The 27,405-nt window shown below is 36.6% G+C and overlaps 1 protein-coding gene across 1 annotated transcript in view; it reads right to left on the bottom strand.

The window, feature by feature from the left end:
* COL25A1 (collagen type XXV alpha 1 chain) overlaps positions 1–27,405 on the bottom strand; it is a 516,301-nt gene that overhangs the window by 240,594 nt on the left and 248,302 nt on the right. The window contains exons 3-4 of the mRNA XM_070791080.1: positions 7,365–7,409; positions 5,363–5,370 (exon numbers count right to left, since the gene is read on the bottom strand). Of these exons, the coding sequence (XP_070647181.1) occupies positions 5,363–5,370; positions 7,365–7,409 (53 nt within the window). The remainder of the gene's footprint in view (positions 1–5,362; positions 5,371–7,364; positions 7,410–27,405) is intronic.

The following is a 27,405-nucleotide window of genomic DNA, read 5'->3' as shown; positions in this document are numbered from 1 at the left end:
CCTCCACCTTCTCCTCCTCCTCTTTCTTTTTTCACTTTAACGCCTTTATTTATTTCAGTTTGGGGATTTCTTTATCTATTATCTCTGCTACTTCCAGAATTTCAAAGTTCTGCTTAATCTGGCACTAAGTCTATGTAAACAATATCAGAGGAAGCAGTGAAACAAATTGCCACTGCACTCATGTTCCCTCTTCAAACATGGCAGCTTGAACCACTCAAAACAGAAGACATGAAAAACACTGGGGAATTCTATTCTATGTAAGGATTACAGTTGTGTCTCTTTTTCTACCTTTTGTTCCAGGAGATAAGGTCTGAAAATGAACTACCCATCTGTGACAGCCTATGGTCATTCTATTATAACTCTGTTTTCAAACAGCCATTAAAAACAAATTAATTCTCCAGGTTTGCTTTGATTGCTTATCTGGTTTGTTACGGTGACTACATCTGAATTTATCAAGCCATCCCAGTATTTTGCAGGGATATTGTTTCCTACAAAATACGTGCTTTGCTTCCCTCCAACAACAGTGGCATCTTATTATTATAGAAAAAGTAATAGCAACCACACAGTCAAAAGCACACTATCTGAGCCCAAATAGAAATAAAAATATTTTGATAATTAATCAAGAATATAGCAAAAAGCAATTAAAGGAATGTTTGCTGAAAAACTCCATTACAATTTTTATGAAGTTTTCTCAACTCAAGATCCAAAGCTCATGTCTTCACCAATTTACTTCTGTTAGATGAGAATTAGATGATTTCTAAGTGTGTTTTGAATCAAGAACAGTATGAAAGATCACATACGAGATGTATGATCTACAGGTAGCTAAGAAAAACTTAAAATAAACCTTAGATAATAGAAGATAGGATAAGATAAAGAAGATACTTGCAAAGAAGGTAGAAACACTTAAAGTTTACTTGCCTAAAAAACAACCTGTAGAAATATGGGGGTGAGGGGATGTGGGCTTTGAAGAGAAATAAACCTGGGTTCAAATTCTGATTCTGCTTCCTACTAGATGTGAGTCCTTGGGCTAGATTTACTTGACATGCCTCACCCTCTGTTTCCTCCTCTGGAAAATGGGTGGGTATAATATATCTCTAGTTTACTGGGCTGGTATGGGAATTAGTATGTAAAGTGACACATATTAGGTAGTTATTATAAACTGCAGTTATGGATGTATCTGGAAAGGATTTACTGTTGACCTAAAAGTCATATTGGTGTTTTTTCCAATATGAAGTAAAGATATCAGAGTTTCTCATCTAAAAGTTCTACAGAGATTTCTTTTCCTAATTCATCTACCACATTGGCAGAAATAGCACTGTAAGCTTAACTTGGCTAAAGTTTGCTTCATTCATCTGTCAACAAGATTCCGGACTTCAAATCAATTGTTGACAATTGTTGAAGGTGGACAGAACAGAACAGGTGTTGTATTTCACACCTCGGAGGGTTCTACTCTACTAACAATAACATCATATCTTTGTCAGTCAGGCACAACTATAGCACTCGATAGACTGATACAAATGAAAAAGCCAGTTAAAACAGATCTCCTGACTCTGTTCTGGCCACCGTTACAGGACTTGTTTGATTCTGTTGCATGTGAAGCAGAATGGCATCTCCTTTGGGGACAAAAGGACAGAGAGAAGGCATCTCCCACTGACTCTAAAAAGTCAAAACCAGTGCACAGTTTGCCACACTTAAAAATGCTGAAGTTATTTTGTACTTTTTGATCATACTCTTTGCTTCTTATTGAAACATAAATGTGTTTTTGAGATATCCAAAATAGAAGGTATAATTTCATGCCATCTGGAATCAGATAACACAGTGGTCAGACAAATCATTCTACCAAACACATTTGTAAAATCCAAGCTAGGTACTCCAAGCACTTGCATGGATTTCTTTAGAGGAGTGTTTTAACACATATTACTTTTACAAGAAAGAATATAGAAAAAAGCACCTGATAGTCACATAAAATAAATTACATACATTATCATAAAATTGTTCCACTGCAGCTGTTTATAGCAAAGATTCCTGTGGTAGCAATATCTTTTTGTCAAAATGGATAAGGCTGAGTAAAAAGCTGAACAACTTCCTAAAGAGTATATCGATATGTGGGATCTATTTCAAGTTTTATTTTAAGTTTTAAATTATAAATGATCTTATTATGCAAGATATAGAAACTGACAGAAGTTAACACTCCAGCCACAAATAATTCTACTGTGATATTGCCAAGTTTTCCAAATATATCAAATAAATATGTTAAAGTTTCTAAATTAAATTCTATTATTAAGTGTTTTTCCCTCCTCAGTCTTACTTGAGAGTATTACTGCAGGAGGGTGATAAAAAAAAGGTGACTCTCAGTGACAAAAGAGATCTATCTGCTATTGTCCCTTGGGGAAAACCAATCTTCCATTTATTTGTTTGTTTTGATGAGGGCCCCAATGCTGTCTTTTGCACCAGTGATCACATATAACAAAGTGAACGACAAGAAAATATACATCAGGACACAAAGTTACACTTCAGTCTTTCTGTACATGTGAAATTACAGGACCACAGAAGTTCACAGTTAGATGGAAGTTGGAAGGATTTATTGGATACTTGATACAGATTCTATGCCACGCATTGTTCATCAGAAACAAGGTTATTTATTTTTCAGACTACCTTTGTGTGTTACATTTAGTTTACAGAATGGAGGCATGGCAATTATTAAAATCGCTGCAAAAACCTTGATATTTTATCCATTTTGCATTTGTTGAGATAAATATTTTGTGTTAAACAGAATTAGGGAAATAACATTTCTAAAAATAAAATTACAGAAACTTTAAAATTTCACTTTATCAAAAAGAAATGGAAGGAAAAATATACATAAAATTAAAACGCTAAAAATAGGAGGAGTATGGTCACTGCAAGTTCCAATTGTCAATAATTGGATACTGCATCTAAAAAAATATAAAATTGATCATTCTGTTTAATCATAATAATGTCACTGTTCATCCATTTTTATTCAGATGCAAGAAATATAACAGAAATATTTTACAAAACCACCTAAAGCAAAATTTGATGAAAAGCAAATACTTCTTAAAAATCATATATGGGGCTTTGGAGACTTGAGGATTTCACCCATAAGGGCTCCAGGAGTATGGGGTCCCAAGTACTTACTACAAGACTGTACTTGCTTCTATAGTAAGACTCCATCCTATTAGGAAAGGTAGCATAATGAATAAACATGTTTTTCTTTTTTTCATGAGCAATGGTTTTTTTAATCTTGAGCTAGTTTTTAGTCAACATAAGAACTCACAATTATACCTTATTTCTTTGATTTGATGCAATTTGCTAAACACATTATAGACATTATAACTTCTTTAAAATGCAGCTGAGAAGCCATAGTATTAATGCATGTTATGTTAACTAGCCATTTTACAATTTTATCATGCTTTTATTACATGTAATTATTTATATCAAGAAATATGACTTGGTATTGAATCATTATGTTGTATCCCTGAAACTAATAATATTGTAAATTAACTATATTTCAATAAAAAAAGAATTACAATTTGGCCCATAGCCTGCCAAAGCCGTGTAGCAACGACCCATGTTATAATATATTCATGATTTTGAGGAAGAAAGATAATGTGGTAAGCAGAAAGTATTTAGAATCGGACATATCTAACTGAATTCAAACTTTGCAAATCCTCTTTAGCTGTACATGCATGCCTGCTAAGTCGCTTCAGTCGTGTCCTGCTCTTTGCGACCCCATGGACTGTAGCCCACCAGGCTCCTCTGTACATGGGATTCTCCAGGCAAGAATACTGGAGTGGATTGCTATGCCCTCCTCCAGGGTACCTTCCCCACCCAGGGATCCAACCCACATCTCTTATGGCCTGTGTGTTGGCAGGCAGGTTCCTTACCACCAGCACCCCCTGGGAGGCCCAATTGATAATTAACCTCCATGAGCCTCAGTTTCCTTGTTGAAAAATGGTAATGTTTAGGGATATTAATGATAATGGGAATGGTAACATCAGAGACGAAATAAACGTTATGTGAAGTGCCTAGAATATTGCCTGTACAATTTTAAAAAGTTAAATCAATTGAAATCTTTTAGAGTAGAGAGCCTGCACTAATAGAAAGCCCCCCAAAAAGCAGGAGCCACATGGCTGCCTAAATTTGTGAAGGATCAAAGAGGAAATTCTAGCATCCTGAACGTCATCATAAGGCAGAGATGAAATAGAACTACCTCTGGCCTACCTAATATGTACATCCACAAAAAGAAGCCTTGAACACTCTATTCTGGATGTAATCGCCAAGGTTTCCTTTGAGTGGTAGTGGTTTGTTTCTAGTTCAAAAGACAGAGGTTTACATATGAAGCCAAAGACCTGGGGCATGCCATCTGCCTAGCATTAAGCAAGAGCTGAAAGTCAGTTACAGAAAAAAAAGTCATTTCTAAGATGATTTATGTTCCATCCTTGAACATGGCAGGAAGACTGCAAAAGATATTTAGAAGCCAATGCTTCCTCTGAATCAAGTAAACGAGTATATTCTAAGCCCCTCTCCCTGGACCAAGCTGGCCTGTTAGGGAAGTTGCCAACGCAGAGTCTGTGAACCCTGGAGCACACTGGCTACTTGGGATGAGAAAACAAGGCCAGTGATCACTGCTACTGTAAACGTACAGCTCACAGTACGGCACTGGGGTCAGACGACAGATATCCAGGATATTACTCAAAAACACATCTAGCTCAAAGCTGACAAGATAATCTGTTCCTGTGAGTGCAAAGCAGACTGGAATGCTGCAGCTATGACCCTACTCAAGGAAAGAAAAAAGAAAGTGCAACTCTCCCAGGGCCCCAACTCAAGCTCTTTATGCAGGCAAAACTCCAGGGGACTTCAAAGGGAGTGTTGCCTATGGAGTGAGCTTGAACCAAGCCCTCTGGGGGTATCACTTCCGTGATCATGTTGCTATCTACATTTCGTGTACTGGCAAATGTAAATATTTCAGATACAGGCTTAAACGAATGAAAGACGTGTGAAAGAGCTTGGGGGTTTGCTCACAAAGAAACCTCAGGATTCCAGGAAAAACATTTAATATCAGGAGTTATTAATAATTCATAAGTTATTCCAAAATTACCAAGAGAATAATTGGTTTGTGATTATATTAAAAATAAAGTTTTTTTAATTGACACATACTGCACTCTAACACATCATATGATCACACAATAGTGTACTTAAAAAAATAATTTCCCAAAGTTAAGTACTAAAGGTCAGCAACATTTTTCTAATTGAAATGCAGACTAGACTTTGATATTTTAACAAAGTTTTAACATACGTGGTCCTGATTAACGCAGAAGAGCCAAAAGTCAGCAAATATACTTACAGGAGGACCTATGATCGGAGGAGAGTGGAGAGAATAAGAAAAAGAAGAGAAGTAAATTAGTGAATATGCCCAATAGTAAGATGAAATAAAACATGAGAGCATCATCATAATCATCAACATAATCCAAGAGACACAGAAGCCACTTAAGAATTCAGTGATTCTCAGTCATTTTTTGATCATGGACCTATAAGACCACATCAGAAAAATACATTTACTTCTATATGCACACAGAATTTTATGTAAATTTCAAGGAATATTCAGATTCCCTGAGGCCTGTTTATGAATTACTGAGAGGTTCACGTATTTTAAGCAAAGACTGTCTAATTTATATATCCAAAATTTAGATAATATGAATCAGGAGGGTCTTTAGCCTTCATGATTGTAAACAATTGATGGACAATTTTCTTGAGTTTGGTAAAATGGCTAAATCAGAAATGTACCATTATTTTTTTTAAGAATCTTTACCATTCAGTAGTATTTTCAATCTGTAAAAGACTAAGTCCTGATGTTTATATGTTTCTTTAAAACTGTGTATTCTCATCAAAATACAGGCAAAGTCTAAGAAAATTTCAATATTTCACACACCATATGCTCAATTAAAGCACCAGTTCTCAGTAGTCAGAAAGTTGGGAACTGATTTTTATATTTTCTGTAAAATTGCCTAAGTATAACTTTTCACTTTTTTCCCCTTAATCATCTTTCTTTCTTTTAACACAAAGATCAATTCAGTGATTATTTGGGTCCACCAATGTTTTATCATTTTTTTCCTTGAAAACAAATTTATAAAGCATCCTCTATTATAAACCTTCACAATTCATGAAGGGGATATCTATATAACTTTCCAATTATTTAAAGTGAATGAGGTTTAAAGATAACTTTTGAGAATTTCTTTAAAGGAATTAAGCAGATACTTTTTCATAAAACCGTTTTACTTTGACATAATTTTTCCAAGAGGGAGAGGATGAGACAAAAACCCATTCTGCTGTCTTATCTTTTTTGTTGTGTTAGTATTTCCACCGTTTTAACCCTTAGTAGATTGTTTTTAATGCTAATAAATACTTGTAGGTAGAAAATATTGAAAAATAATATTTCTTACTAAAATCAGACCTTTAATTACCTTCCTCTTATCTTTCAAGAAAGAACTGATACCCTGTTAAGACTTCACATTTACATTTACATTTTTGGAGTCTTAGACTTTATCAAAGTATTAGTAATACTGTAACTGAACACACTCATTTGAATATCTTGGTTTCAAAAAATAGTTTTTATTTGACTTTGCATATAGGGATTTGGCCTGAAACCAAAAAAAAAAAGAAAAAAGAAAAACACTGAAATGGGTATCAGGACAATTGGTTGTGCTTCAAGTTCTGCTCATAAAAAAAACTGCACGAGCTTTGCTAACCACCTGATCACTCTGGGCCACCATTTCCTCAACTAGAAAATGAAAACTCTGGACTGATTACTAAGGCTCCTGTCATCACTAAAATGCTATGGCTATACAAGAAGAATAAAAATTCTCAAGTTTTGAAAAGAATGAGAGTAGAAGCATGGCAAAATTTTACCAGGGGATAAAATAATAATAATCTATCCAAGACATATGCCCTGGTGTCCCAAGGCGGATGTTTCTGCAGAGAACCTACCCTGACTGACCACCTATATGTAGATGGAAAGCAGGTGATGCTGTCACACTGTGTGTGGCTAAGAAATTCTCCACTGTACACTGAAAGGGCAGATTTAACCTAAACAAGCCAAAATAGGGGGCCAGGGGTTATTAAACTGTAATTAATAACATTTTGCAAACTTCTCTTTCCTACAGCTTGATGGAAATAAGATAAAAAAAATTCTAGATGTAGCAGAGAAGATTTAAACATCACACACACACACACACACACATGCATAGACACAATACCCAAAAAAGCAATGTAATCACTAATTAGGAGGAACAGATGTGGGACCCTAACCAGGATATGAATGACACAGGACAGCTGAAAGAGAGACTTACCAGATTCTCCTCTTCGGCCCCTCTTACCTCGTTTCCCTGGAGGACCTGAAAGACAAAGAACAATTTTTGGAATTTTTTTATTCCAAAATGGCTAGTAAATGATTTCTATATATTTTAGCACTGTTTTGACTAACATGAAAAGGACCAGTGATTTGTAAAGGCTAACTTTGTCTCTGGTATCCCAGCGTAACTATTTAGCTGCATTTAATTATAAAAGCTGTCCTAGATCTCTAACCAATGATGTGTTACTAGAAACACTAAAGATTCAGAATTTTTGTTCATCTTGCCTAGATATCATCAGTAAGAAAGGGTTTATAAGAAAATTGGTGTTGAGATTTCATGTCTCTTAGGAAAATTTCTTTTCTGAAGATTTCAGTATATTAATAATTGAAAGCACTAAGTAAAAATGATTACAGCTTCTCTTCAGTCACATTCATCAAACTTCTTTTGAAAATATTTAGTTGGCAGTTAGTTAAATGTATATACTAGTAATGTAAATAATTTTACAAATATTTCTATTTTATTAAACATTATTATTATTTTATTTATTATTAAATGTGAATTTTTTTATATTGGAATTTCTCTAATAACACACTGACTTAAAATCAGAACGCTTTTAATTGGAAAGCATTTAGGGAGTAACTATTGGTCTCATTTTTCTAAAGGGCTAGCTCATTATTGTCATTCAATAAGTGTTTAGTCTTTATGACGATCTCATTTTTAAAGTGGAGAAAAAAACTCTTTTTCTTCAGTGAGTTGCCTATGAAGACCACCAAGCTAGTATGTGTCAGACTTGTACATGTTTCTAGATATTCATGGATTTCAAGCCATTACTCTCAATTATATAATTTCTGCCCTCATTTCCTTGGTTAGGAACAGCTCTCACTGAATTATGATCCCGGCAGATAGAAGAGAATAATCAGTTCACAATGAGAATTGAGATCTTATTATATTTGCTGAGAGAAAGAAGCCAAGGAAAATACAGAACTGCCTGGTTTTGAAGAACAGGTTGCAAAGGCAGATGGATGACTTCTGAACTCTAAGTTCAAGGCACAGAAGCACAGGCCTTGCACCCACGTGGCTCTTAACTGTAATCTTGAGCCACTGACTTCCACATGGAGACGCCATCACAGGAAATGAAGACAGCAGTGGCCAGATCAGCTTCCCAGCAAGCCCTGAGACAGAGTAAGTCTGGCCATCTGTGTTTTCTAAGAGGTTTAAAAACCAATCAAACAATAAGATCAAATGAAAACATTAGGAGAAGCAGTTTTGAGGCAGAGTTCAAATTTGAACTGGCATTTGAAATTTCAGACTTCTTTCTGTATTCTGGAATAAAGAGAGATTTTCATCAGACTCAAGGTATCTTTGGCCAGATGGGGAGCATAAGGAGAAACATAAAAATAGGTAAATAAACCCAGGGAATTCTAATAGGTATGAAAAATATGCATTTATATACACATTCAAAAACATACATATTCATATATATATTGACAAATTCTGATATATAATATACAATGTCCTTTGGATTAGGAATCCAAAGGAATTTTGTATATTACAAAATAAAACAAGAAATGTTTAGCAACTACTAGGTACTTATGTTGTCTGTGATCTGCATAGTTAGGACTATAGGTCCTCATGTATTAGATGTATATCTGCTCTGAAGAAGCAAAGAAGTTGAAAAGATTAAAATAACATGCATGAAAAATCCATTAGTAGTATGTTGTAAAGATGGCACATGAGTTTATGCTCTGATTTGTTCCTTCTACTCTAAACACAGTCAATTATAAAAAGCAAAAAACATTTAGAAGTATTTGTATTTGAAAAAGACGGGCATGTCTTCAGGCCAGAAATAGACGAGAAATGCAAAGTGGAGAGCAGAGATAAAGCACGAACCTGCCTGGCCCTAGTTCTGGGGGTAGAAATGGTGCCCATGGGTTCTATCCCTGAAGAATAAATGCTCAAAACTTCTCTCATCAGAGCCAGACTCACTTTTTGAAGCTGGGGGCTTATAAATGCTGAAGAGAAGATGAAAAAAACCTAGATCTCTGGAATATAATCTCTCAACTGGAAAATGAAGTAAGCCTCTGTTGGTTTGATACCTAATTCTGTGATATTTCCAACATAAATCTGGGACAGGAGTCCTGAAATGCCATTTTAAAACAAATCTGCTCTAGAAAGCTGGGAGGTCAGGTAAAGACAAGCATAAAATGATTAGGTAAGAAGGGGTGAATACAGAGAAAAGAAAGGCAGACACACATCCAGAGAACACTGTACACCCACAGATACACTCAAAACCTCCAACTTACAAAGAGTTAGAAATCAAAGTTCCAAAACACATGAAGAAATCTAATGCTAAGAAAGGCAGCACTCAATAATCAGATCACGGATTTGTTTCATGTAAAATTAATTAATTTTAAGAAAGCATCAGACAAAGATTAGTATGTTAATTGTGCTTTAAGAGATAAATTAAATAACATCCATTCAAGACCAAGGGATTTTAAATATAAACAAGGAAAAAAGGAACAAGTGGATTTGAAAGAAAATCTTTTAGAAACCTTGAAAATGGTCACTGAAATCTAAATAAAAAAGATAAATCTATAAATGCTAACCTGGATATGGTTGAAAAAGGAATAGATTTGGAAGATGTAGAATGCAGCTCAGAGAGACAGATCCAGTATCTATCGATGTATCTAATTATCCACTGTGGTCTGAATGTAAATGTATCGTGCAAATTCACAGGTTGAGATTCTAACCCCCGAAGATGGTGATATTAGGAGTGAGGTCTTTTGGAGGTGTTTAAATCATGAAGCTGGAGCCCTCATGAATGGAACTTATAAAAAGACCCCATAGAGATCCCTAGTCCCTTCCATTATGTGAGGACACAGTGAAAAGTCGCCGGCTATGAATCAGGAAAAGGGCCCTCATCTGAAGGTGACCGTGCTGGCACCTTGATCTTAGACATCCCAGCCTCCAAAACATGAGAAATAAATTTCTGTTGTTTATAAGCTACCCATCTGTGGTATTTTATTATAGTAGCCCAAACAGAATAAGACTCTGTCATCTATCTAGCTATCAAGCTATCTACTTACCTATCTATCCATCCATTCATCCATCCATCTATTGTTGTTGCTGTTGTTTAGTCACTAAGTCTTGTCTGACTCTTTCATGACCCCATGGACTGTAGCCTGCCAGGCTCCTCTGTCCATGGGATTTCCCAGGCAAGAATACTGGAGTGGGTTGCCATTTCCTTCTCCAGGGGAATCTTCCTGATCCAGGGATCAAACCTGTGTCTCCTACATTGGCAGGCAGGTCCTTTACCGTTTAGTCACCAGGGAAGTCTCATCTATTCATGCTAAGAGGAAAAATTTTACTTATAAGAGAACTCAAAAGAAGTGATAGGGAAGCCTTTGTTTAAGAGATAATATTTGAGACTATGCCAGAATTGAAAACGGGAGATCTAAGATAGAACTTATACTCAAGTGGCAAGTAAAAATAAATCACACAAACACAAAGAAGAAGAAACTTAGAAATATTCTAGGATAAAGAAAAAAATGTTAAGAACTACCAGAGAGAAGATTACCATGGGAGACACTTAAATTGATTGCTGTCTTATCCATAACAAAGGTGCCAGAAGGGTCCAGACCTGATTTTTATGAAAAGTTTTTGGAGCCTATAATTATATCTGTTTATTGGAATTACTTTATCACTTTCTTCTTAAATATTTCTTTTAAATATTAATAGAATTTATCAAGTAAAAACAATAATTATATAAATGTCTAGTAATAATTTGAAACGAACTTTAAAAAATATTTTTAAAATATCAGATTATAAAAGAATTATCAAAGAAGCAATATATTTGAAGAAATCAAGCAACAAAGTTAAGGGGACTCCTTGGCAGTCCAGTCATTAGGACTCAGTGTTTCCATAGTCGTGGGCCTGGGTTCTATCCTGGTTGGAGAACTAAGATACCACAATCCATGTCAGGAAAAAAAAGAACATGTTTGCCTTAAATACTTAATTTGAAGACTTACAGAAATGAACCAAATATTGTGGGAAAGTTGCTTATTATTTTGAGAGTTGAGAAAAAAATAAAGTCTAAGGAAACTGAGAAGATATTTGGTAAGACAGATACCTATTGACTATGACAAGGTTTTCCAAAGAGTTTCATAATATTTGAGAGAAAAAATGAAGCTAAACTAAGTTATGGGAAATGAGAATCTAAGCCCTGCTGGATTTACAAAGAAAATACTAGATTTGAGAAGAGCATGTTATAATCGCTGTAAGAAACAGAAGACTGGAATGAGCACTAGACTGATCTTGTGAACTAATAAATTATACAAAACACACGTGACACATAAAGATCTTGCATACAAAGAAAATAAACAGAAGCTTTTAAGAAGTCTACCGTGCAGATCATTTGATATTACTTTTGAATTTAAAGCAAAATTAATTTAAAATGATATGCATGGAATGAATTTGACAATGGACAGCTGGCAGATCACCAGAATGAAAAAATTAGAAAAGACAAATGATAGATGCTTACCAGACCAGACCGATGTTAACAATAGTTAACATTAGTTGAAAAAGATAATGACCATTCCTATTCCAAACTGAGTGATGAAGCGTCAGCCAGGCATGAGCCGTAAGAACAAATATAGAAGCTGGAACCTGATTCTTATTCACTGAATTTGGCCAGATCCTTGCAGCACAAATTCTGAGTGAATTTTCTCAGCAGAAAAACATGACTCTACAAAAGAAACTGGTTCAAGAACATGAATGAGAAGAGGAAAAGCAGAAGCTATCAGCAACAGAGGAAGTAAAAACCTACAGACAATTCATGAAATAAAGAATAAATTACAGAAAACAGAGGGAGGTGATAAAACCAGACTGCTCTTCATAATAAGAAAATTCATGGCAACTGATACTGTTCACGCTTCAGAAAGAGTTTTTGCTTGAAAGATGGCACAAAGGCTGTCATTCTGAGACAGAAATTAGTAAAAATGAGCCATAACGGCAATGTTGTACAGACCAGTGTTGACAACTTCAACTGCAGACAGATCAAGGTCATCAAATCACATCACAGCAAGGTGTCTTAAGCCAACCCAGTTCTTTTGGCTCACAACTAATATTGTTGGAGCCCTCTACTCCTTAGTAATGATGTATCTACCTGTGATTAGGCTATTCTCTAAGGTTAGAGATGTATCTAGAAATAAACATATGCCTGTATATGGGTCTTCCAATGGTCTTGAGGGTGGGTAGTTATTACAGGTGTCTAGAATACCCTTTTCTGGTTTATCAGATAAATTAACAAATCCTGTCAATTCTCTTATGACTTGGGTTGTTTTCTCTTCTCCACTTCTAGTTCAGTTCAGTTCAGTCGCTCAGTCGTGTCCGACTCTTTGCGACCCCATGAACCGCAGCACGCCAGGCCTCCCTGTCCATCACCAACTCCCAGAGTTCACTCAGACTCACGTCCATCGAGTCGGTGATGCCATCCAGCCATCTCATTCTCTGTCGTCCCCTTCTCCTCCTGCCCCCAATCCCTCCCAGCATCAGAGTCTTTTCCAATGAGTCAACTCTTCGCATGAGGTGGCCAAAGTACTGGAGTTTCAGCTCTAGCATCAGTCCTTCCAAAGAATACCCAGGACTGATGTCATTTAGAATGCACTGGTTGGATCTCCTTGCACTCCTAGTAGCTGAACTGAAACAGACAGGTACTTTGAGGAGAGATTTTTTTAACTGGAATTCTCTTTGTATTAAAAAATATTTTTACTGCTAATAAACATTTGCAATTAAATACACAGGAAGCATTCAAGAAAAGTTTCAGGATTCATAATTGGCTGGGTATTTTGTCTTCACCTGTGGCTTTCTATTTCAACACACATTTCTGCTGTGTGTGCTTTTCAGGGAGAAGAAAAGGTGGGTAGAAACAAAGGGAAGAAATCGACTAAAATGGATTAAAGACTTAAACATAAAAGCTGAAACTGTAAAACTCCTAGTAGAAAATACAGTGGGAAAGTTTCTTGACATTGGCCTTGCACTGATTTTTTGGATATGACACCAAAAGTACCAGCAAAAAACAAAAACAAATAAAACCAGGATTACCAAACTAAAAAATCTCAACTACAGAATGGAAGAAAATATTCTCAAGTCATGGATATGATAAGGGGTTAATATCCAAAATATGTAATGAACTCCTACAAGTCAATAGCAAAAAGCCAAATTATCCAATTTTAAAAAATGGGCAAAGGACCTGAATAGACATTTTTGCAAAAAAGACATACAAATGGCCAACATAGATTTGAAAGGATGCTCAACATCACTAATTATCAGATAAATGCAAATTGAAACCACAAGGAAATATTACCTCACACCTGTTAAGATGGCTATTAGTCAAGGGGAAAAAAAAGTGTTGGAGAGAGTATAGAGAAGAGAACCCTGTTACACTACTGGTGGGAATGTAAAGTGATGCAGCCGCTACAGAAAACAGCATGGAGATTTCTCAAAAAATGAAAACTAGAACTACCATCTGATCCAGAAGTCCCATTTGTGGGTATTTATCCAAAGAAATTGAAATCAGAATCTCAAAGAGATACCTGTACTCCCACACCCATTGCAACATTTTCCACAACAGCTGAGATATGGAAACAAATGTCTATTGACAGATGAATGATGGATAAAGAAAATGCGTGGTATATATCATATATACATATGTACATATATGCAATGGAAAATTAAAGAAGGAAATTCTGGCATTTGCAGCAACATGGATAGATCTGAAGTATACTATGCTAAATGAAATAAGCCAGAAACAGAAAAACAAACACTGTACAATCTCATTTATGTGTAGAATCAAAAACAGTCAAATTCACAGAAGCAGAGAGTAGTGGTTTTTGCCAGGGGATAGAGAAAAGGAGAGATTATGGTTAAGGAGTACACAGTTTTAATTATGCCAGATAAATAAATTCTGGAGCTCTACCATACAACATAGTGCCTATAGCTAATAATTCATTGCTAAAATTTGCTAAGAGGGTACAGCTCATGTTACGTTCTTAACACAGAACAATAATAAGAACGGTGAAGGGGAGATGATGGATTGTCTCTGCCTTTATGATGGTCATGGTTTCACAGATGTATACTTATTCCAAGCTCATCAGCTTCTTCACATTATATGTACAGCTTTTTACGTGTCACTCATTGACTTCAACAAAAGTTCTCTCTTTAAAAAAAGAAACGAGGCAAAGGCTCATGCTTTTAGTGACTGTGCTTAGGTCTGTTGTCATCAAAACCTGAAGATGGGGAGAATAGCAGTCATCTCGTTATAAAAATGACCTAATGGTCACTAATGGCCCGAGTCATTGCCCGAGTCATCAGGGAATTAATTCTTGACTGAATTTCCATGAAGGTGGGTAATACATGCACAAAATAATGGCTCAATAAATACTAGCTCCCTCTTTTGCTTTATTTATATTCTCTTTGTATATTTAGTCATAAAGCGATCATAATATATTTGAGTATTTGATAAAAAACACCGATTATATGTGTGAATGAAACTGTGACAGGTTAACATTACCTTCCACATATGGTAGGTATATTGTCAAAGTGGCAATTTAGTATAATAAAAAGAATATGACACAGAGAGTTAAAAGACAAAGGTTTTCAGTAACGTGTAAACTGAGCTAACTTCCAATTAACCTCTTTGATTTTGGTGTGCCAAAAAAATCTGGTAAATGGCCTTAACTTCACTACATTTATATGATTATCTTGAGGGTGAAAACTAAACGGCTTTCTATATTATGTTAACTGTCTCCTTTATTTTTCATTATTGTAGTAAAACTTATAAGCTATTTCTATGCTAATATTACTGTCACACTGTCTATAAAAATAGCGAGACTTCTAAACAATTCTACCTATGTAATAAAAAGATAAAACTTCTTAGAAGAATTTCATCTCCAGAAACATGGAGACTCTTTAAGGACATCAAAGAAAGTACCATAAAGTACTTCATGGCTGTTCCTTGATATCCACAGGGGAATCAGTTCCAGGACCCCCTTCAGATACTAAAATCTTCCAATGCTCAATTTCCTATATGAAACAGTGTAGCATTTGCATCTAACCCATGCATATTCTCCTGCATAATGTAAATCATCTCTAGATCACTTTCAGTACATAATAAATACAATTAAATGCTATGTAAATAGTCACTGCTGTGCAATAACTTCAAGTTCTGCTTTGGGGAACTTTCTAGAAAATTTTTTTCTCATTTTTTCCATCCACAGTTGGTTGAATCCACAGAACCCACAGATACAAAGGCCAACTGTACCCTTATCCTATTTCTGAAGACAGAAAAATAGAAATGTAAGGCAAAGGAAACAGCAAGCACCAGGGCTTGTGGGTAAGCAGGGAACGATTGAGTAAGAAGTAATTAGCAGATGGAGAAGCCCTGCTGCTGCTGCTGCTAAGTCGCTTCAGTCGTGTCCGACTCTGTGCGACCACACAGACAGCAGCCCACCAGGCTTCCCCATCTCTGGGATTCTCCAGGCAAGACACTGGAGTGGGTTACCATTTCCTTCTCCAATGCATGAAAGTGAAAAGTGAAAGTGACGTCACTCAGTCGTGTCCGGCTCCTAGCGACCCCATGGACTGCAGCCTACCAGGCTCCTCCGTCCATGGGATTTTCCAGGCAAGAGTACTGGAGTGCGGTGCCATTGCTTTCTCCGAAGCCCTAGGGGCAGATAGATGCTGGGGTAAGGAGGCCTAGAGAAGAAATGAGTGCAAAGCTAGGATGCCCCTCCGTCTCAATCAGTCCCAGGAGCTGGCCTCCAACAGCTGCAAATGCCCCCAGGGAGGGAGGACCCTGTCCAGACACAGAAGAGACGGCGGATCATCCTTTCTGGACGGCCCATCCTCCCCTATCATCCAGCTACTTTCAGAAGTCTAAACCAGGTTTACCTTCAGATCTTCCGGATTAGCCTCACAAGGAGGCACAGTTGAATTTCAGGACTTCCCCAAAGTCCTCTCACCTGCTCACTTGTCTAATGCCTGAGATTCTTTCAACATAGACCAAAGCTCTGCATTCCACAATTAGAAGTAAAGGCTTAAACAGCAAATGCCTAGTAGAAGTCGAATATTAGCTAAAATGTGTTTTCTCCATACTCGTAGAATGTCTGTCCTAAAACAACCCCAGGAGGTGATTCAGCCTAAAAGTTTTCACCCTGTGCTTCGTACTGACTACCAGAGTAGCTCCAATTTGCATACTGAACTGCAACCATTTGCAAAGTTTGTTGGCTAAATGGGTTTATAAATCAGAATCCTGCAAACAAAAATGAAGGCCAGGAGTGGTGGGTGAAAACAAGCTGCAGAAGGTCCCTCACAGCTCCCTAATGGCAGACTTAGCACTCTTTGACTCACCGCGTTGTCTCTCCATTTTGAACTCGCACTGCATTTGAGTTCCAGAGAGACTGGACACAGCCAGGGCGAATGTTCCAAACTGCTTCATTTGACCAATGAAAGTGTTAGTCGCTTAGTCTTGTCGGACTCTTTGCGACCCCATGGACTGTAGCCCACCAGGCTCCTCTGTCCATGGAATTCTCTAGGCAACAATACCAGAGTGGATCACCATGCCCTTCTCCAGAGGATATGTCTGACCCAGATCAAACCTAGTTCTTCTGTATTGCAGGCTGATTCTTAACCATTTGAGCTACCAGGGAAGACACCCATTTGATCAAGAGCCTACTTCATATTCTTATAACAGGGCTACTTAGGCAGATGTGTTCTTACTTGTTACTGCCTCATGAGACTATGAGCTCTTGAGGGTTGGAATTCCCTCACATCCTTACATCTACAGCAACTGGCACAAACCTTATTCCTTGACAAACCTTTACAGAAATTCAGCCCAAGGGCTACTTGATGCATGCCAATGCTATTTCACACCACGTTAATTTTTCAAAGAAATAATTTTTCTTATTCAGGAAATTTACTTCCCAAAGTATTTTTTTTTTCCAACTACAATTTTATTTTATTTTTAAACTTTACAAAATTGTATTAGTTTTGCCAAATATCAAAATGAATCGGCCACAGGTTTACTTCCCAAAGTATTTTAAATCAGCCTGTACTTCACTGTACATAACACAGGCTTGTTCATTTTAAACATATTTTATGTGTGTTTTTATTACAAATTTCCTCAAGTTTCTTATCTCTGTGGAATGTCGGCTTATAAAAGAAAGTTAATCATAATAAATAAGTAATAATTTAAGTTTACAATAACCAAGCTCCATAACTCTCACTACAGAGAATTTTCCAGATATACAGTATTTATTTTAAAAGCAATGAATTTAACTGAAAAGTTGTAAAAGTATTTCCTCTGTTTTTAAGAGACATACTATCAAATGTTTCAGGGATTCTATTCTTACAAGTTATCAGAGTAATAAAAAAATGAATAGTTTCTTAGCAAAAATAGTTCATTAATATTTTAGTTATAAACAGTAAGCAAGAAGTTGCAAAATTTTAATTTCATACCCTTACCAGGCCAAATCACAATCTTAATAGACTGTGGTGGTGGTTTAGTCACTAAGTCATAGCCAACTCTTTGAGATCCCAATGGACTGTAGCCCACCAGACTCCTCTGTCCATGGGATTTCCCAGGCAAGAATACTGGAGTGGGTTGCCATTTCCTTCTCCAGGATATCTTCCTGACTCAGGGATAGAACCGGAGTCTCCTACTTGGCAGGCAGACTTTTTTTTATCACTGAGCCACCTGGGAAGCCCTTTAATGGACTATGAATATCTAAAATGTACTAGCACCCTAAGATTAATAATTAAGGTTGTTTTGCCAAAATCTATAGTGGATTTAAACAAATCAAATAAAAACACCAAATCTTTAAAGTAATTTTGTGAATATTCCTTTCATAAACATGCTTATTATAAAGCTTTCATACCACGAACTTTTTGACAATTCCAAGTAAAACTTATGAAACAGAAAATATACGCCAAAAATGTCTCCAATTAATGAGGATAAAAGTGTAGGACACATGGAAGGTACAACAAGAGGAAAATGGCCAGTAAGTGTGAGTACATTAATAGTGTACACATTAGGCCACCCAAAGACAACTGGGTGAATACGTATGTGCGCCCCGGTTTAAATGTAAAATGCGGCAGGTGCATGCCTTGTTTTATTGTGCTTCATTTTGTTCTTCACAAATACTATGTTTTTTGTTTTGTTTTTACAGATTAAAGGTTTTTGGCAACCCTGTGTCCAAGAAGTCTATCAGTATTATTTCTTTTCAAAAACATTTGCTCACTTCCTGTCTCTGGGTCACATTTTGGCAATTCTTGTAACAGTCATACTTTTTCATCATCATTATTATGTTTGCTATGGTGCTCTGTGGTCAGTGATTTTTGATGTTACTACTGTGACTCATTTTTTGAAGGCTCAGATAATGGTTATCAGTTTTTAGCAATAAAATATTTTAAAATTAAAGTATATACTTTTTTAAAGCATAATGCTATTGCACACTTAATAGACTACAGTATGGTATAAACACTACTCTTATATGCACTGGGAAGCCAACACATTTATGTGACTGGCTTTGTGCGATATTCACTTTATTCTGGTGGTCTGGAACTGAAGCTATAATATCTCTGTGATACGCCTGTACTTCTTTGGGGTAGTAGCCAAAATTGTGAATAGCCACTAGTTTAGAAGAAAATCGGAGAAGGCAATGGTACCCCACTCCAGTACTCTTGCCTGGAAAATCCCATGGACGGAGGAGCCTGGTAGGCTGCAGTCCATGGGGTTGCGAAGAGTCGGACACGACTGAGCGACGTCACTTTCACTTTTCACTTTCATGCATTGGAGAAGGAAATGGGAACCCACTCCAGTGTTCTTGCCTGGAGAATCCCAGGGACAGGGGAGCCTGGTGGGCTGCCGTCTATGGCGTCGCACAGAGTCAGACACGACTGAAGCGACTTAGCAGCAGTAGCAGTAGAAGAAAATGGGCTAGTTATTACAGAATATACTGCTCACTAGAGGAGCCCTTAAGCAGTAAGCTATACCTTTCTGGCAGAGTACGTTTTTACTTTCTCATGAAATACACTGAGAGCAGGACTTTTGTCTTATCTAGTTCTATATTTTTCCAATTTTAAATAAAGGAAAATTTTAACAATTGTAATTAAATAAATTTAATTACAAATAAAATAAACAAATTAACTTAATTATTTACTTTAAACAAATCAATACAACATACATCAGAATTGTGGTGAATCTAATTCTTGACATTACTTGATTATTAGGATTGTTTTTAAAGTGGCTGAGTTGCTACTCCTTGTGGAGATAGGCCAATGGCCTTCTGAAACTTCTTGTTCCCAGTTATCTCACTGTAAGTTCAGTTCTTGCTTAGACTAGGCTTAAATGAAGCATTTCATGTTTACCCAAAAATTAACTGATATTTACACATTTTATAAGGAGAAATGAGCATATTTATGAGATAAATGGAAACTCTCACAAGAACATACTAGAAAAGTACTGCACATAAAGGGATTTCTAAATCTAGCGCAATGAAATGTTTTCTGAGCTTTGTGCAGATGCTTTGCTTCCAGAAGCGGAATTCTCGCAAATGAGGAGCTATCCCTATTGCTGTTTTCAATATTTAAATAATAAATATAGTAGAATATTGAATAGAAACTGTTCAAGACTACAAATAACCGGTGTTGCAGTTCATTGACTTTAATGAGGCCTGATGTGGCACAGTTGTTATTTCTATCATTCTCCCACACATAAAGTGTTTCATTATTATGGTACTAGAATGTTTTACCCTGTGATCCTACAGGGGATTTGTCATGACAGCTTTTTAAAAAATCTCTACTTGCAGGGGAGAGGGGCTGCAAGATGTCAGAGAATAGGGGTTGGGAAATGGGAAAGATGTGTTTCTTTGTGAGATTATATGCTACATAATGAATGATTGTTACCTATACAATGTCACATATTAACACGAAAAAAAGTTCAGTTCCCAAGCTTGCAAAAAAATTTAAATAAGGTCTCTAGATTCCATGTTTTGATGGAATATGGGGTGGTAAACAGAACTTTTAAAGATTAAGAGACCAAGGGTTGAATGTAGTTTGTCATACTCTCAATGAATTAAATAATACTAATTCTTAGCTTATCGAAGATTGAAACAATCTTCCTTATGGGAAATGGAAAAAAGAAAGTGGGCTAATGGAAACCGGGACTTGTTTTCACTGATGACTTTGCAATGTCATAAGCTTTCGCCAAATAGTGATGGATGATGAATATAGTAGCAGCACATACACCAATATACACATGTAAATGGCCCACAAGCCTTTAAGCTGATGCTAAATTAATTATTCATGCCTTTGCCAAAATTAGTCATAATAGGAAAAGTAATCATAACAGCACTGGCTTAACTCGGATAATTAGTGATAGAGAATGAGTAAACAAAAGTCAAGATGAAGCCACCAAGGCAGGAATAGGAGCACACCAGGGGAAAAGGGCAACGTGGAGGTCTGGACCTGATGAAACAAGCATCAAGCCCCAGTGCAGTAAAGCAATGAGAACAGGAAAGAGAGAATAGGAGGCTGGCCCTGGAAGCCAGCAAACATGATGACCACATGGTGCCATAGGAAAAGAAATCCACAAAATACCTGAACATGATACAAAGGGGAATGATGGTGGTTAATATTTATGAGTGTTCATCACCCTTCTGGCACTGACTGACCAAGCATTGTTCCATTTATTTATACTAATTGTATGATCACAATGCAAGTTTGGAAAGTGAGGATACAGAGAGACTAAGTGAACTGCTCAACATCACATGTCTAATAAGTGGTGGGTTAGGAATTTATACCCAGAGAGTCTGATTCCCAAATTGTGAATTCTAAAACTGAAAGATGGACTCGTTTACCAAGCACAATATGGATCACTATTTTCTGATACAAACACAGAGACCTGCCATTAAGGAAATAGGAGCTTTAAATAAACTCAGAAAGAACAGGTTCAAGAGTATTTCTGCAAGTCTGTGTTTACAATTTCAGTTTATAGGCTTATTTTTTGGCTTCTTATTTTAAATGTAAAATAATCATGAGAAATCACTGGACAAAAACTGATAAACTTTATTTTATAAAACTAGAAAGGAACTGTTCTGTCTCCATACACTGAAAACATTTATAGTTAACCTATTAGGGTGTGATAGTACATATTTATGTATATGCTCAGTTAATATACCCTTACACAATGTATGCAATTTTTAAAAATTTTTATTGATGGTAAGAACACTTAGCATGAAACCCATCTTTCAAACAAAATTTTAAATGCATCATACAGTGTTGTTAACTATAGCATGCACACCAGTTTTAACAAATCTTTTACATGTAAGTATTTAGAATGAGATAAATAAGAAAAATATTGATCTTTTAAAAATAAGGGATAGTGTCTGTCTTGTTCACTATTTTGTTCTCAAAACCTGGACATGTTAGTTCAATGGATGACTATGTTTTTTAAAAGATGAAATAACAATAGCATTTTTGTAACATTTCTTCTGGTTAAAAACAGCACAATACAATTAAAAAAAAATAAGCCTGTTATAAATAAAACAACAGGCCCAAAGTGGAGTTACTTATGCTAGGCCTTACATCACTGAATCAAGACTTGATTACAGTTTTGGTCTCTCCCAGAAATGGATTCTTTAACCAGTCAGTCAGGAATAGCTTGATTAGCACCAGTTAGGTAATCTGCCTGATACACCCTTGTCATTTCCTAAAGGAAAGTAAGCCTGCAAAACCAAACCACCTTTTGACTAGTAGAACTCACTTGTTCCTTCTCCCTTCTGCCTATAAAAGTTTCCATTTTGTGCAGTTCCTCAAGCCCCTTTCTATCTACTAGATGAGATGTTCCCCAATTTACAAATTGTTGAATAAAGCCAGTAAAGCTCTTTGAAATGTACTAGGTTGGATTTTGTTAACAAGCCACAGAGACGTATGTTTGAACTTGACTCTGCCACATACTAGTTGTGTGACTTTAGACAGATTAACCTTTTACAACCTGTTTCTTTATCTACAAAACATAGAGAATATCTACCTCAGATGTTTTGGGTTTTTACTCTTCAGCTCTGAATTCTTATTGATCTCTCTCAAATCCATCTGTATATAAGTACTGGGGTGATTATTTTAATACATTTTCACTGTGCAATTCTCCTGATCAATAAGCTTCCATATATATGGAGGAAAATATACTGGCCCAAAAGATAAGGTTTTCCCACCAGTGAAACTGAGTAAGACCCTGCATGGCCTTCCTGGGTACAAAAGCCCTTCTGTGGTCCACACTTCTCATTTGCAGAAAAAAGACTTTAGTCTCCTAGCCCTTTTCTGAGTTCCAAAGAACGGACCCAGTTAGTAATTAGGGAAGTAAGGGAATGAAGAAAAACAGGAAAAGCAAACAGTTCAGTGATAAAACAGTCTTGAGTTTCTTCTCAAGGGATATCCATAGCAATCTGACATGAATCTTTGAGTTGCTCTGTAGAAACCAAGACCCCCTCCCCATGGAAGATGGTGACAGCACATGTACTAGACCCCAGACTGGCTGGAACCAAGCTGATGATAAAGATTCCCAAAGTATCACCCTGATACCTCACCACCAACCCACCAGAAGAAAGTCCACAAACTGCAACTCTCATGCAAAATGTTCTTTAAAAACCTTCCCTAAGGGTATACCTATGGGTGATTCATGTTGATATATGGCAGAAACCAACACACTATTGTAAAGCAATTATCCTCCAATTAAAAATAAATTTTTAAAAACAGCAAAAAAAAAAAGAAAAAAGAAAGGAGGAGGAAAAGAAAACACTTTGAGATTATATTCAAACATAAAAAAGAGAAAAAGTCCAGAGTCTAGGTCTTTTGCGCATGAACTGCCCATTCTCCTTGCTTGGCAGTCTGCAATAAATGCTATACTTTCCTTCACCGCAACTCAGTGTCAGTAGAGCAGCTTTGCTGTGTGGTGAGTGAGCGAATTCAGGTTTCTGTTTGGTAACCCTGGGAAAACCTAACCCCACTATTACTCAACCCCAAGTCTCCACCCTACATAAGAGTCTCTTTTGCCCAGATCCTGGTTACTCATCATTCCTGTCATCTTCTTACTTAAACTTTTTTCCCCTATCATATATTTTTATTGGCCCATTGTTCTCCTCCAATCTTTCTCCCAATATGCTGCTCAGTTGCTCATCATACCATGAACTGTAGCCCACCATGCTCCTCTGTCCATGGAATTTTTCCAGGCAAGAATACTGGAGTGGGTTGCCATTTCCTTCTTCAGGATAGAACTCATGTCTCTTGTGTCTCTTGCACTGACAGGTGGATTCTTTAGAATAGGCCCCCTAGGCATAGTCATGAATTTATTCTGTTGTGATATAAATTCTGTCTTCTTACAACATCACTACCATAATCATTTTAACAGAGTTGTTAAGTAAAAACACACAATTCTTTTATCATTATTCTGGGTTTCCTAAATAACAATAGGAATGGCATTTCATCCTTCATACCATAGTTTAAGGAGGAACTGCCATTTGCCTATACAAGGAATTAATTTACTCAATGCTATGAGGTATTTGAAATGTCATGCATATGAAACGTACTCTACAGAATGTCAAATTATCTTGTTAAACTAACTGAGAACAAAATGCAGTGCAGGTTAGGATAATGATTGGCCTCTCATAGAAATGCTAATATAGGTGATCTTCACCAGAAAATCAAGTCCCACTTGGCCATTAAAAAGATACTTGAAATCTCCCAACCACCCCACAGAGTTTCATTGCCTCCTTCAAAATAAACAGAGTTGTTTCCTTACAGTTAAATCTCAGATTCATCCTGACAGGCAAATTCCCTAGAATACAAAAACATTATGAACAGATTATTATGTATAAAGCGTTTCCCCATATGATTTCATCATAATTCTGGCACTTCACTGCTGCTATTTCCATCACATGGCAAGCAAACATTTTCCAATGCGACTGTGGAAGGGCCAGTCCAAGACATGCGATTTTAACTTGGGAAAGCGGAGTTTCTTTTCTATGTGGTACATGAACCAACATAAAGTTTTTTTAAAAAATAGCAAGTCTTTTATCTTGGTAGACACACACTCTTACAGCCTTAAGTAACACAGAAAACATATACCAGAATTGTATTGGCTTTCTACCACAGATCCTTTGTTCTAATCAAGATGGAAGCCTCAAGGCACACCAAGGTTTGGATGTGTGTCAGAGGCCAGTAAGTAATATGTTTAAGACCAACCTCAAATGCCAGTTATCCTTAACAGACTTATGAAAGAGCCCTGATAAAGTAGACCAGGAACTCAGGAACTAACTATCAAGGGTGAAAGTTCAAGAGTTATAACTTTAGGTTATAAGGAAGAGGGTAATGGGGTCGCAAAGAGTCGGACACGACTGAGAGACTGATCTGATCTGATCTGATCTGATCTGAATTTCAAAGTAAAATTTGGGTTTTTTTTATTTTGCAACTTGCTCTCACAAGAGTTTTTCATAAAATAGAACAATTTTAAAATATGGCATTTTATAATGATACCAGGTAACATTAGAAGGGAAACCTTCAAGGAAAAGATTGACTATAGTGAATATAGAAGGAACCATGATGCTCAGAATGGAATTGGTACTATAAAACCTATTTTATGCTCTTTAGTAAAATGACTCATATTTTTAATGTGCCAGTAAAGGAGCTCATTAGGTGTCTTTCAAAACACAAAAGATATCCTGAATAAGACAACTGTTCACTATGATTAAAATGAATTTCTTACACAAAGAGCTTTATGTAAAATCTTCAATAGGATAAATTTTCATTTATAGTGATACTCTATATCTATATTTAGATGTGAACAAAATATTAGGATTTTAATCGGTTTTGTCATTTATATTCCATCTACATGCATATTTGTGAAAATATATGACTTGATCAGGTCGTACATCATTAATCATTCTCCATATTCAGCCTCTTTATTACACAATGATCATTAAGGAATTTGTAAGTTCTACCAGAAAGCTTTGAAGTTAGTTGTTAATATTCAAGGTGTAAAAGGAACCCTATAATAAAATAAATCCCTTAGATACTTGACTGAGTTTGATTGTTCTCTGATAATCTCCTGCTGAGATAAAAGTGGCCATATATAAAAAAGTTGTTGACTTTTAAAATACTTTAACTCAAAGAATAGGCAAGAATGCCTCATGTTATTAGCAGCATGTATGTATGGATTCTTCCTGAAAAGATCTTGTGATCTTGTTAGACATACAAGTCCTAAAACAAAAACAAGACAATAAGCATGAAGGAGTAATATTAGCCAGCATATAACACTGTGTTGTACTGTACATGGCATTGGTTATAACACCAAAGCTCAGAGAAGAGAATCAAGAGATGCTTTTCAAAGAGGTGAAACTTTAGCTTGATTTAAAAGAGTAGTCAAAAAAAGGACAAGGCAGGATATTAGAGCAAGACATGAATGAATACAGCTAGCCATGTGCACTGCAGCTAACCATGAGACCACCTTCACAGGAATATGAATTTTTGGTTGAAACGAGGTTGGATAAGTAAGGTGAGTCTAGAATATGGAAATCCTCAAATGACCGGAGAAGGAGTTAGGAAATTCTCCAACAGATAATGCTGCTGCTGCTGCTAAGTCGCTTCAGTCGTGTCCGACTTTGTGCGACCCCATAGACGGCAGCCCACCAGGCTCCCCGTCCCTGGGATTCTCCAGGCAAGAACACTGGAGTGGGTTGCCATTTCCTTCTCCAATGCATGAAAGTGAAAAGTGAAAGTGAAGTTGTTCAGTCGTGTCTGACTCTTAGCGACCCCATGGACTGAAGCCTACCAGGCTCCTCCGTCCATGGGATTTTCCAGGCAAGAGTACTGGAGTCCACCAACAGATAATAGGAAGCCGTTATAGACTGAGTAGCAAGATAATGACATGAAGAAAGTGGCACATACTTCGGGGAAACTAATGTGGCAGGAGTTATCAAAGCCAATTTTGAATCTCTCATAAAAGCTGTGACATAAAGTTATATAGTGGCAATAGGGACAAAAATAAGATACTAAAAGTAATTTGATAAGAAAAATCAAACATGGAGACTTAACTAGATATCAAGCATGAGTAGGAAAGATTGAAAGTCAAAACTGGCTCTTAGGATCTAAGCCTTATAGAATAAAAACTTGATGGACTATTTACATATGTTGGGTAGATAAAACAAAATGTCCTTTTATTATTAACACAGTAATCAAATGTCAATCTTGTGCCTTAGACAAGGTACCAGAATTCTGACATGTTAATATGAATGAGATTCTCTGCAGAGTCTGTATGTTTTTTCTTTCAAGATGTAACACACACGCCTTTACAATTGAAGGTGCAAGCCCTCAAACTTGGAAAACATTACTCTCGTATTTAGACACTGATAGCATTCAAGGTTTGGAGAAGGCCATGGCACCCCACTCCAGTACTCTTGCCTGGAAAATCCCATGGATGGAGGAGCCTGGTGGGCTACAGTCCATGGGGTCGCTAAGAGTCAGACAGACTGAGCGACTTCACTTTCACTTTTCACTTTCATGCATTGGAGAAGGAAATGGCAACCCACTCCAGTGTTCTTGCCTGGAGAATCCCAGGGACGGGGAGCCTGGTGGGCTGCCGTCTATGGGGTCGCACAGAGTCGGACATGACTGAAGCGACTTAGCAGCAGCAGCAGCAGCATTCAAGGTCACTTTCAGAGACATAATTACAAAATTCCACCCAAGCAAAATAAGTAATTATTTGATGATGATATTACATAATCTGTAACAAGTCACAAAACTGAGGCCAAACCTATTAGAGTTATTTGTATCTTTCTATTGGTTTCATTTAGAATCTGTGAAACCATTTCCAATATTTCTACTCACATAAAGTGAATTAATTCAGGATTTCCATCAGCAATTATTGATTTGCATTATCCCTGAAATATGGATATAGCAGGATAAGCGGTTTGAGAACCAGAGACCGCTT

This window comes from Bos indicus, chromosome 6 (assembly GCF_029378745.1).
Source record: "Bos indicus isolate NIAB-ARS_2022 breed Sahiwal x Tharparkar chromosome 6, NIAB-ARS_B.indTharparkar_mat_pri_1.0, whole genome shotgun sequence".
Lineage (NCBI taxonomy): Eukaryota > Metazoa > Chordata > Mammalia > Artiodactyla > Bovidae > Bos > Bos indicus.
The sequence above is the reverse complement of the archived record's forward strand: the minus strand, read 5'-3'. Positions and strand labels throughout refer to the sequence as shown.